The 13,593-nt window shown below is 38.8% G+C and overlaps 1 protein-coding gene across 1 annotated transcript in view; it reads left to right on the plus strand.

Annotated features, from left to right (window-relative positions):
• zak (sterile alpha motif and leucine zipper containing kinase AZK) overlaps positions 1–13,593 on the plus strand; it is a 29,505-nt gene that overhangs the window by 10,154 nt on the left and 5,758 nt on the right. The window contains exons 5-12 of the mRNA XM_031743177.2: positions 105–206; positions 1,738–1,803; positions 1,894–1,922; positions 2,797–2,934; positions 7,053–7,139; positions 8,043–8,117; positions 8,194–8,300; positions 10,312–10,447. Coding sequence (XP_031599037.1) covers positions 105–206; positions 1,738–1,803; positions 1,894–1,922; positions 2,797–2,934; positions 7,053–7,139; positions 8,043–8,117; positions 8,194–8,300; positions 10,312–10,447 — 740 coding nt within the window. The remainder of the gene's footprint in view (positions 1–104; positions 207–1,737; positions 1,804–1,893; positions 1,923–2,796; positions 2,935–7,052; positions 7,140–8,042; positions 8,118–8,193; positions 8,301–10,311; positions 10,448–13,593) is intronic.

A 13,593-nucleotide genomic window follows, 5' to 3' on the forward strand; every position in this document is an offset into this window, starting at 1 on the left:
TCACATACTGCACTCATATGCATGCTGTAATACTGGTTTTGCCACTGTAACATCATTCATTTTTATTCATTAAGCAGCAGTATAAAGTTTTCATGTTTCCTCAGAATATGCAAGCGGCGGCTCACTGTATGATTACCTGTCCAGTGATGTCAGTGAGGAGATGGATATGGGGCAGATCATGACATGGGCTGCAGAGATCGCCAAAGGTAAACTTCAGATGTATCTTATTAGTAAATAACAGCTGAAATGTTGTGAGATTGATTGATGAACTTAAAAGCTTAATTCTTACTTAAGGACGGTAGTAATGTTTTTATTTCATTTTATTTTATTTATTTGACAGTTATTAAAAAAACAGGGTTAGCTCCATAGAATTTCTGACCAATTCTTAGAAATGCAGCTTATAGAATAAAATGAGGTATATTGAAAAATAAAGAGACACGCAATTTAACACCAAAAGTTGTAAAATGATTACTGATATTAGAAGTTTTTTCTTAGCTTGTTGTAAACCAGTCATACAGTAAATAGATCTACTGCATTAGCAGCAGTCTTGCAGTTCAGTTTTGTAGTGATCTGCTTGAGCTGTGTAGTCATCCTTCATGGAAATATGAAGGAAATGAGTCAACAAGGCTGCAGGTTGCTCAAAAGAGCTCCATGCCTCATTGCTCATTGCTGATATACAACAGGCATGTGACATTGTCATTTAAAGCATGCATTATCTTCTCATCAGAGCAACTACAAACCTAATTTCCCCAAAATTCGTGACGCTGTGTAAAATGTAAATAAAAACAGAATGCAGTGGTTTGCAAATCTCATAAACACATATTTTATTCAGGGTGGAACAAAGAAAACACCGGATGTTTAAACAGAAAATGTGCCATTTTAAGGAAAGTATTAGCTCATTTTGTATTTGATGTCAGAAAGACGTCACAGAACAGTTGGGACAGAGCCATGTTTACTACTCTGCACTATCCTCTCTTCCTTTAACAACACTCTGTAAACATCTGGGGACTGAGGAGACCAGCTGCTGGATTTTTCCAATAGCAGCATTATCCTGTTTTTGACTGATATCAGGTTCTAGCTGCTCGACAGTCCTGGGTCTCATCGTGTCGTATTTTTTTAAATTTCATGATGTGGCAGATATTTCAGTTGGGGAAAGTTATGGACTTCAGCAAACGGGCTTTTCTCTATGAAGCCATACTGTTGTAATAGCTGCAGTATGCCTTTTAGTATTGTCTTATTAATATATACAAGATGTCATATGGGTGAGAGCATATGTTGCTCTAAAACCTGTATATACCTTTCAGCATTGATGGTTCTTGTCCAGATGTGCAAGCTGTCAATTTCATAGACGGCAGTGCACAACCACACCATCAGAGATGTAGGTTTTTAGATGAGGCACTGACATTCCTCCTCATCTTTAGTCATCTTCAGTTTTGTTTTCCAAAAATAAATTCATTTTTTTAATTTCAAATTTGGATTTATCTGACCACAGAACAGTTTTCCACTTTGCCTCAGTCCATTTTAAATGCCCTTTGACCTAAAAAAAAGACGGTAGTGTTAATGTTAATGCAGTTCTGCCTGAGGTCATGAAAATCTAAATATGGTTTCAAGGGATTTGCATATCTTTGCGTTCCCCTTTTTATTTATGTGTCCCAATGCTCGTGTTATTAGGATTGTAGTTTCCAAATGAGTTTTTAGTAATGTCCCTCTGAAAATTTGTCTTTATTTCTGCTTCAGGAATGCACTATTTACATTCAGAAGCTCCTGTTAAGGTGATCCACAGGGACCTGAAGTCCAGGAATGGTAACTGACCATGGCATGAGTTTACCAAATTTATGTTCTTAAATATTTTAAGTAAACATCTGCATTTACTGACTTTTTTTTCTCTTTCAGTTGTTTTATCTGCAGAGAAAGTTCTCAAAGTAAGTTTTTTTTATATAACCTATGAACTTAAATCTAATCTCAGATGATCATAAAATAATGTAAAACAATCCAAATTCTGTAATCATAAAATCTGGTCCTTCCCAGCCACCTTGAAACACCTCCAGCCACTTTTGAAGGACAGTTATTTTGAAACAATATTCAAACAAACTTTAATGAGGTGAAAAAAAAGTGTTTGATTTGAATTCAGGATTCTTGTGTCTCACTGCTACATACTCAACCTGCTCTTTGATGTGATGGCCCTTTTAGCTGAAGGATTCATGTTCTATTTCAGTTTTAAAAGAAATATGAAATATAAAACATGAAATCCTCATTTGATATTTTCAGCAGTGTACGGACACAAGAGGGCAGTGACTAACTTGGCATGTTCAAGAAATCAGGGACAGAGTTACGGTGTCCCTTGCTATAGGTGGATTAGATTGAGAGAAAGGAGATCCTCTTTGCCGATCTGCTGCTGACCGGTGACCAGTTTCTCTCTGATAAGACTTAGATAGATAGACACAGCACCAAAGTTGATAGTAATTGAGTTGGTACAGTATGTGATCGGTTTAAGAGTCCTGCAAAGTTCATCCACCTGTAAATCTGCTGAAACCTTATGTCATATATGTCAGTACTTTGAGGCTTTTTCTGCATCATAGAGACACATTTAATTTGCCCGTGACTCCACAGTGACTGAAACATTCGATGACTCCGGGACTAACTTATATGATTGCAGTGCTGTAGATTTGTTGCATCAACACCAGATGAATCTAAATCTGCATGCTGCTATGATTGCTATATTTTAAGTGTGAAACAAGGTTTATGAATGACAGGCTACTCTGGATACCCAAATAAACATTATTATTATTTCTACAGATCTGTGATTTTGGGGCATCTAAGTTTGTCACCCACACAACGCACATGTCCTTGGTTGGTACGTTTCCCTGGATGGCTCCGGAGGTGATCCAGAGCCTGCCTGTATCTGAGACCTGTGACACCTTCTCCTACGGAGTAGTAAGTGGCAAAAATGAACCTGAGTTGAAACACACACACACAAATTGTAGAAGATCCTGACTTTAACTAATTGAATTACATGTAAATTTTCCCTTGTAGTTTTGTTACACAAGTACAGTGTAAAATGCTAAATTCAAAGGAACCTGGTGAAATTAAATATACTTGAGTGGTATACGCTCACTTTATTCAGAGCACATTTTCCTTAATGACTAATTAGTTGAATAAATAAAGCATCATTGCTTCATATTTATGGAGGGTGAAGATTTTTTTTTTATTGCATTTTCATAGATCTGATGTTTACTTTTTGTCCTCAGGGCAACATAAAGATCTTTAGGGGTGTCATAAAAACATCGTGTATGACTTAGCTCATTTGGACACAAAATATACCATCTGTTTCCTGTTGTGTTTTATGATAGAAATATAGTTATGCACGCTTTAAACATCTAAACAATTTCATAATAATATACTTCTTCTATGTCAGTGCCAAAAATATTTGGAATCTTAGCCCTTTGATTTTTATTTTTTATGTTTCCATTTTTAAAAAAATGGAATCGTTTTGTCTGGTTTTCTTTAGTCTGAGTTTTGCCATTTTAAATCTAAACCCTGTGAAGCTGGAGCTGGTGCCATTTTTCTGTATAGTTACCATTTATTCGCCTCTATTCTAAGGTTAATAGAAAAGTCTTAGTGTTCGTGTCCCTTTGCCCTCCCTTAACGCATAACCTCCTCTGAGTTAATACAGTTAAAGTTTATCACTTGCAGTCTCTGACTGTTTGAACAGACCTGCTTTCTCTTCCTGTCCTGCTCACCTAGCAGCTAGCCTCTCCCATACAGAGCAGCATAGTCATTCAGAGGACAATTTACTTACTTCTACATTAAAATCATGCTTCCTGCCTGGGTTTAACAAGACAGGAGCGGTTGGGTAATAGCAACACATTTATCCACAAGTATTGCTTTAGAGATCCTAGAGGTTTGGAGTGTCGCTATTAATCCTGAGCTGACTCATTCCTTTTGATGTGTCATGAAAGACGTCAGACTGAACGTAACGCTAACATTGCACGCACACAATTTGTGTTGCACTAATGGTGTTACGTCTTTTTAATGTGACCTTCTTGTATTTGTTGAATGCTGCCTGTGTGTTTGTAGCTTGTCTCAACCTGTTATGTGGCCACTTCTTCTCACTGTGACGAGTTTAGATCATAAAAGGGCCATTGGGGCGATTGTGGCTCAAGAGTTGGGCGTTTGCCTTATAATCAGAAGGTTGCCGGTTCGAGCCCCCGCTTGGACAGTCTTGGTCGTTGTGTCCTTGGGCAAGACACTTCAACCGTTGCTGCCTACTGGTGGTGGTCAGAGGGCCCAGTGGTGCCAGTGTTCGGCAGCCTCGCCTCTGTCAGTGTGTCCCAGGGTGGCTGTGGCTACAATGTAGCTTGCCATCACCAGTGTGTGAATGAATGGGTGGATGAAAAAGATGTAAAGCGCTTTGGGGTCCTTAGGGACTAGTAAAGCGCTATACAAATACAGGCCATTTACCATTTAAACCTGTTTTTTTGTCCATTCGGTAACTCCAAATGGTATCATAATTAAAGTTAAGTTATTAATAAGCTTCTTATAGGAACCAAAGACCAAACAGATAAATTTACTGAACATGAGCGATTTTTGGCAAACTAAACTTTTTAGGAGCTATCATGAGTGATTCTACAGATGCTGCAAGATTACTTTTTTCATCATGAAATAACAGCAGTGGGTTGATGATGAGTTGATACTCCCAGAAACACAAAACACTACAGACTCATGGACTGACCCCGGTTTTTGAAAAGGGAAACAAATGAGGAAGTGTTGATTCCAGAAAGTTTATTCACTTCATCCAGATGTTTCTTCAGTGGAAGAAACATTTCATCACTCATCCAAGTGACTTCTTCCATCTCAGCTGACTGCAGATTTCCCTGAACTTATAGCAAGTACAGCTGCATAAGGATCTGTTTATAAGTCACTTGGATGAGTGATGAAATGTTTTCTCACGTCAACAGCGTTGCATCCAGGTAAAATGGATCAACTTTCTGGGATTGAAAAAGTACTTTAAACCTGCATTCTTGCTGGGTGACTCCTGTGGTTGCAAAAAGAAGTGTGATTTTATAGAAGGCTTTGGTCAAATAACTACTTCTTCCTTACTTTTATGACCTCTCAAAGAGTTTGTGGTTTCATTCACCAGTTAAAGGATTTACTAAATTCTGGTCCCCATTTGAGTCAAAAAGGATTATGAAGAAGGTTGTGCTTCATACTGCGCCTGCTTTTGGTACCTAATTCAAATCCATCTCTCACTCAACACTAACAGAGTCAGCCTAACAGAGAAGTTGGGATATCTCTAATGAGTGATGTCACAGTGGCTATATCCATTTTTTCTGTCAACTACTGTCAAGTGGGCAGTGTGGAGACCTAAGTTTATGAATGCAAGAATGAGGCGATGTAGGATCTTCAAATTGATACCATAGTAGTATCTACTCAAAATCTTGGATGAGTTACAATCTCGGTGACCTTGACCTCAAGGTCAGAGGTTAAGTTTTCTGAAAATCAAGGCCACATAGGATTTTGAAATTTACACAATAGGTGTGTCTACCAGGAGGCTGAGGGGTATTTTCCTCGTATATTTATGTACTGTATGATTATATTTTATAAAGAGTAAGTGTAAAGAAAATAACAAATACCAGCACTCTTTCAAAGAGATGAGTAATTAGACAGTATATCAAAACTGATGACAGATTTAGGCAGAATCAGTGCTTAAAGGATGCCATTGTGGACACGTATAACAGAGGTCCTTCACAACAGGAGTCACTTAGACTTTGCAGAAAGTTTCTTTTTCCTTCTTTTTTTCCAAATCTGTAAAGTTGAGTAAGAATCCATTGGCTCATAGAGCAGGTCAAGGCCATTTCATTGGAGCTTTGTACCGCCTGCTAGATTTCTGTTATTTCTCATTCAGTCTTGTGGTAAATAATATAATCAAAACCATTGAAAATGTGTTCATTATTGTACCTCAAAGATCACAGAAGTGAATAATTCACCAGGAAGTGCAGCTAAAAGCCTGAGGTCAAGAAGTTGGAGCCAATTTATGTTATTTTTTCTTTTTTTTCTCTTTTTTTTAGAGGAAACATATGATTGGCAGGCTTTTTATTTCAATCTAAAAATAAGATTTTATCAAATAGAACGAACGCAGTCGACCAAATAGCACTAAAATCTCTCAAGAGGAAAAAAACAAAAAACAAAATCAGGCAACCGGTCCCGTTGATGTTTTTCATTTGAACATTTCTTCTCTTTGCTTAAGTGGAAAAAAAAAACAGCATTTGCGACCTTTGCAGGATTACAGCCCCTTAGAAACTTAGTGTTGAGAGTAATTTGGAAGTAGTTTCACTATGGAATCGCTTATCGGTTGCCCCAAAGTTGTTTCGAAAGTTGCTTTCACTCTTATACAAGAGTGAGTTACTCTGGTAAAATTCAAACGCATTAATTAAAATCATTTTTCCTTGGATCTATGTAGGATTTTACAATCTGCTGTTGGTAAAATTATCTCAGCAGCCGTGAGTTTCTCTCTCAGACGCCTGCACGTTCATCTGATTCCTGGAGTCAAATACATACATGTAATTAGACACAGCTGTCAAGAAGCATACATTTAGGAATGTGGTATACATATACAGTGTTACTCTTTGATGTTTGAAAGCGGCGCTCCTCCACCTTTTCATTATGTGGTTTTTAAGATGTTGACACAGGTGATTATTTCTGACACTAGTGAAGCCCAGCTGAAAAGAAGCTGACTTATGAGGGGAGTACTTCAGTGGCCCAACAGCATTTAAATCTTACGTGATTCTTTTTCGATGTTTTTAATGTTTCGTGTGGTCTCCAAGGGAACTGCATAAATGTTTTTAGTGTTTCATTTGTATGCTATGAATACACATGCTATATAAACAGACAGTATTGATATATTTAAGATATTTCTGTGTAATCCAACCATGCGGTGAAGGATAACAGCAGCAGATCCATGCTTATCACGGCTCATGTGTACATTCACACATGTAGTGTGCTGTTGTGTAATTTTATAACACTGTTACCTGACTCTTTACCTTCTGTGACAGGTGCTTTGGGAAATGCTCACCCGTGAGATACCATTCAAAGGTCTGGAAGGATTACAAGTGGCCTGGCTTGTGGTTGAGAAGAATGAGGTATTTTACTGCATGATTACATGAATGCAATTCTGAACAGAGGACTGAAACTGCCATATAAAATATATATAAATAAATAAATGAAAAAGTAAATAAATGACTTATCGAACAAATCAATAATCCACTAATTACACCAGAATAATATTAGAAGTTTAATTAATTTATAACATTATACTTGTTTTAATTTCCTCTTGTGTTTAATTACCTTTGCATTAATAACCCTTTTCCAAATTACAAAAAACAAAAAGGTCAATCTTGATGTATGCCAAACTGAAACGTGCTAACAACAACAACAAGTAATAATCAGCACGTAATTAATCATTACTGGGCTTAATTTTTGGCTAGATTAGCTAAGCGCCTCTGGATTTCGGGGACCCCCATTTGCGACAGTGGGCTGCAGGCTTTTAGATGCGTTTTCCCTCGTATGGTGGGTGTCGGAAGCATTATGGCAGCGGCGACTTGTACCCTACAGTATTCAGGCAGTGCACACACTGAATCAGCTGCAATTGGTGCAACATTTTGGCAGTATAACAGGGTGTTTTGCCATATTTTGTCAGGACTGAATGCAGGCCTGGCCACTGCTGTGGGGAGCAAGGCATGATGGAGATTAGGCAGTAGGTGAAAAGTTGACGAAAATGATACAGTTTGAATGAGTCTTGGCCTCATTCACATAATGATGCAAGTTTTTCTCAGTAAAATGGTCACAAGTGTATTTATGTGTATCTTTATTTTTTGATTATGGCAGTTGTGATCCTTCATATAGAGCAATAATTAAATGCTTGACAAATAGGAGACCCTTTGGGACAAATGCAGTCTAACAGACACAAGAATGGTATTGAGCTTCTTATCTAAGTTAGCATATTAAGGTTCCTTTAAAGCTGTTCTTTCCTCTACTTGTTTTAGAGGCTAACCATCCCCAGTGGCTGTCCTTCCAGCTTTGCTGAGCTCATGAAAAAGTGTTGGGCAACAGAACCAAAAGTAAGTTGCACAAGCATGCAAATATGAAACCGATATATGAATTATATACACTGCTAATGGTTTTATGTTCATTTAGGAGCGACCAATGTTCAAGCAGATCCTCTCTACTTTAGAGTCCATGTCTAATGACAGCCAGCTTCCTCAACAGTGCAACTCTTTCCTTCACAACAAGGCTGAATGGAGGTAATGTGATCAGCTATTCTTCAAACCCAGTAAATGTATTTATAACTGTCTTTTTTTCGCCGGTATACTGCCTCAGTGTAGGGAGATGTGCGACTGTTTTCAAAGAATGATGTGGAAATGTAGCTGACGGGGGCCGTGAAATACAAAAAAGGACTTGAGATCATGCATATAGATCTTTAATAATCACACTGATAGCTACATAAAGACATAAAAACCCCCCAAAGAATCATCCATCTGGATATACTTCCTCTCTTTACCCATAAGACCCTAAAAATAATCACCATCTTTTTCAAGTAGAAGTGTTTAATTGGCCTGTATGAGCAGCTGGAGGTTTGGTGATGTTCGGCACAGCCTGAGTCTCAGCTGTTACTTTATTCTCTGTCTGCCTCTCCCCGGGCCTTGTCTGAGCTTGGAGTTTTTTTTCCTCAGAAGTTGTGTTGCTGTTATTGTGTCCAGGCAGCCATCTGCAGGTGGAGCAGGTTGAAGTAAATCTCTGCTTAAAAACAGAAAGCGTGTTTTGCCCCAAGAAGTTAGATCCTGCAACATTAGAAAGCTCAAAGTGAAAGATGACACCTCCCGTCGTAAATAAGGGATGTTGAGAAACTTGTTGTACCTGTTTCTATTTTCGCAGGTATCTGTGTTACCAAGAAAAGCCCAAGTAGTTCTATTTTTATAGATGCTATTTTTGGCTCTTTCCTTGATAATATTTAACTTAAATTGAAAGATTTTGAGTTTCATCTTAAGGTTCATATTCTTTCCTGTTTTTGCTGTATGGTTACATTTGTCACATTTACATAATGGACCTGAAGTGCTCATGTTAATTAAAAATGAATGCATTCTCCCTTCCAAGTACAGTAACTTAAAAATACAATAACTTGGCTGCTGGATAATACCAGTATGTAACTGGTGTATGCAGCTGAGATGTGGGGCTGGAAGCTGACACATGTGGTCGATTCCTTCATTGCTAGGATTCATACGCTGATTATTGCAGTTTTTTTTCTATAAAAGGTTTTTATCTGTTTAGAATGCTCACTGAGCAGGAAGGGTCAGGGCAATGCCAAATGTAGAGGCCTGTCAGTACAGCGGGAGGCCGTAGAGCCGTAGAGTGAAGGAAGTGGGTGGAGGAACTGGAGGACTGGGAGGAGTAAGTCATGGCCTTCCTGCCTGGGCTGCATTTGTTTATGAAAAGAGTGTGGGAGTTTTAGCGGGCCTGAAGTTCAGCATGGCTTTCTGCGATACATTGCGCAGCCCCACCTGCTGGGCAAAACAAATCCCAACATGCTTTGTCCTGCACTTGGTATTTAAAGTGTCGGCGTAACGCGTAATCACCTCCTGAGTGCAGGGCTTTATTTTGGATTCATTTTAATGTTGTGTCACTGGATGCTGTCCTAAAACTCTCACTGTCTTATTTGTGGTTATATTCTTTATTTTTCCCACTCTACAAATCCCCTCAAAGACCAAAAGCTACAGTGGAATGATTCTTCCCACAAGTTTCAGTAAAGTCAGACTGATATATTGAGATTGCCACTGGATTTCTCTTTTGTTCCCTAAACGTCCTTCTGAAATGTGATTTGTCAGTAGAACTTGGAGTATAAACGGAAACCAGAAAACTTTCCATACCTAATAATTTTATCCCTTGTTTGTGGTTGCTGTGAGTTATACACATATTTAAGAAAAGAAAAAAGAAAACCTGGATTATTATTGAGCCACATGTTACACCTTCGTTTATTCCTTCAAACACATACCTTGTCCTGCTGTCATGAATGGTCACCAACTGAATGTAGTCCCAGATCCATTGCATGTTTGATCACTGCTTTACAGAGGTTTGTTAAAAACTACAGGACAGATGTTTTGGGAAATTATGTAAGGCGTGAGCTTAGACTGAGTGGTGCAGGCTGTAGGGAAGCCAGAAAATAAAGAGATGTGGTTTTAAAAAAAGAAAAATGTTGGCTTTGGTCTTTATAAGAAAAATCCTTAAATGTTAACAGTTTTCTCCTGCTGTATGATGAAGGTGTGAGATTGAAGCTACACTTGAGAGACTTAAGAAGCTGGAGAGAGACCTGAGCACTAAAGAGCAGGAGCTGAAGGAGCGTGAGCGGCGACTAAAGATGTGGGAGCGCAAACTCATCGAACAGTCCAACAGTCCGGTGAGTTCCTCATTATCCCCTCTTCACTTTGGTCCACCTTCACCTTCAGGACAGCTGCATCACTTTGTCAAGTGGTCACAGCAGCAGCACGTCGACTCTGCGCTGTTGTTCACGTTCGCGTTTTCATGTAGAGGCCTATTTTCTGAGTTACCTTCTGAAGTCCCCTCAACCTTTTTCTGGGGTGAAAGGAAAGCAGTGAAATGAAAATAAACAGCATGAAATGAGAAGGAAAGTAGAAGAGTATGAAACAGAGTTGTGAACATTTGCATCGCGACAATAAAAAATTACTATTAGATTGTAAGCATCCAGCCTCTGACGTGACAGTCACAGCTTTAATTCTATTCCTTTTTTTTGCCATGTAGGAAATGGAATCCTAATCCATCCCTAACATCCAATGCAAAACGATTTAGGGCTCAACTAATAATCATTTATTAGTGATCGAAGCCTTCCACCACTTGGCTACGCCTAGAAATTCTGAAAATTATGAACATAATCGGCAACAAAGGGCAGTCCTTCGGGGAATCCAACACCCACCGGGAACGAGTCCGACTTATTGCTGGCTATGCGGACCAAGCCCTAGCAACAGTTGTATAAGGATCGAACGGCCCGTAGCAACGGGACACGGTCAAATGCTTTCTCCAAGTCCACAAAACAAATGTAGACTGGTTGGGCAAACTCCAATGCACCCTCAAGTATCCTCAAGAGCATAAAAACCTGGTCCAGTGTTTTTTGTGAATGATACCTAGTCATTTGTCTCAACATATATATGGCCATGCGTCAGAATCATGCACAGGTTAGATACCTGGAAGCTGTCACTCCCACATAGACAACTCACAATTTCTTTAAGAAGTCAGTTGAGCCTTTGAATAAACTGCATTAAATGTGCTTCCTTTCTATGTGCTCTGTCATTCTGCTGTCCTGTTAACTTCACTTTAACATTTGGCTTCTTAAATGATTTTATTAAGGGTTCATGCTACGTCCAAATGGACAGAATCAACTTTTTGGGGTTTTAGGGTTCACATTGTTGATTTTTCTCATTTTACCTTTTTCTTTATTATTTACTTCTATGTCTCTTCTTTTCTATCCTCTCTTCTTGTCTTTTTCCCCGGTGTCCCTGCTTTTGACGTCGTCCTGCCTCTCAGCTGTTCTTACCTCTAAAGATAAGTACTAATTCGTGCTTTCAGTCTGTGATGGAAGAGTCAAATAATTCACAGATGTCTTCTCATATCACAACCTCTGGTAATGAGTACGTGAGTCTGCAGTCTGTCATAAAAGACTTGAGGCTTTCTTGGCTGGCCTGTCCTGCACTCTAACATGCAGGTCAACACGTGAGTCGAGCAGAACTCCTCCAGGTCTGTGAGCTGTGTCAACATGACAGTGGAAATGGGACACTTCCTGTGGTCTGATGACACTAAATGAACCCTTCAAGTGTTTGGTATTGTTCCACCTGCATCCATCACATAGTGTGATCTCACTGAATACAATAAATAAATAATTATTTGATACCCAGTTGAATTTGCATATTTTCTCGCTTACAAAGAAATGAACAGTCTCTAATTTGTATGGTAGCTTCATTTTAATGGAAAGAAAAAAAAAAGACATATTACACAAACATTATAAATTGATCTGCTAATTGAGTGAAATATTTATTCATCTCCTACAACCCAGAATTCTGGCACCTATAGATTGGGTGTATGCCCATTTGACATGTTGACAATCAATCAACCAATTAATGAATTACAGGTACTCCTGATCTCAACTTGTTATGTATATAAAGCACACCTGTCCACCACCACTGGCAAGACCAAAGAGCTTTCAAAGAGACAAGATTGCAGACCTGCAGAAGGCTGGAAATGGCTAAAGACCATATGCAAGAAGTGAGAAGTGGCGAGACGGGGACAGTTATTGGTGCAAAGAAATATAAAATGACCATCACTTGCCCTCAATCTGGAGCTCCATGCGAGGTCTTTCCTCCTGGAGGATGATCACAAGAAAGCTGGTGGATCAGCCCAAAACTTAACAGGAGGAGCTTGTTAATGATATGAAGGCAGTTGGGACCACAGGGGCAAATGGACAGGACTGTGTACCGTAAAATCTTAGATGAGAACCTCCTTCCCTCGAGGAGAATACGGAAGATGGGTCATGAATGGGTCTTCCAGCATGACACTTACCCAAAACTGCCAAGGCAAAAAGGAGTGGCTAAAGATGAAGCCAATTAAGGTAACAAGAAATGTTATGGGTTTTTCCAACAGGGTACCAAGTCATGTTTTGCTTGGTAAATACTAATAATCAAATACTTATTTTAGTTAATGACATGCAAATCAGTTTATAACTTTTATGTAATTCGTTGATTTTTGATTGATATTCAGTTTCTCTCCATTAAAATAAAACTACCATATAAACTAAAAACTGTTCATTTCTTTGTAAGTGAGCAAACTTACAAATTCAGCAGGGGATCAAATAATTACATCCCCCACTGTATATTACTGGTGTTGTGAAAGCACTAATATGAACAGCTTGTTAAGTTACATTATTAATTATTCGACAATTATTTCATTAATCATTACTTTGTCACACCATAAAAGAGCATTTATTCTGCTTTATAAGCTGTGTTCATGATGTATTTCCACCACATACGGCGCAGGAACTCGGTCACAATTATAGAACATATTTGAAGCCCTCCACCTGTGGATATTATGGATGTAATTTGCCGTATGCCTAATGTTCTGGATGTATAGTGCCATGCTGTGAAGAAAGAGCCATGTGAGCCAGTTGCCTAGAGAAGGCCAGGCTTTTATGATGAAGTGACATTTTGCTGACATTAAGATTGGCCAATTTGTTCTGGTTGTGGTGGAGTGCAGTTGTTGAGACACAGTCTCTTACCAGGATAAGAAAGTACATGTTTTTTCCTCTGAGTGACCCAGGTTCAAAACAGTAGGAGAGGGACTTTGCTGTGTGGCTGTCAGCTTCATTCTCTCATTTTACTTTTGAAAACAGGTTTCTTCCTAAGGCCTCCAAAAAAAAGATGAATTTTCAGCCAAAGAATTTACATTTTAGAGCTTAACAAAGTAACATCTTTCTATAGACGCCACGCTGTATTTATCCACACAGAATCACGTCTCAAGAGCTGCTCTTTACAGTACAGA

The sequence above is a fragment of the Oreochromis aureus genome, linkage group 16, assembly GCF_013358895.1.
Source record: "Oreochromis aureus strain Israel breed Guangdong linkage group 16, ZZ_aureus, whole genome shotgun sequence".
Classification (NCBI taxonomy): domain Eukaryota; kingdom Metazoa; phylum Chordata; class Actinopteri; order Cichliformes; family Cichlidae; genus Oreochromis; species Oreochromis aureus.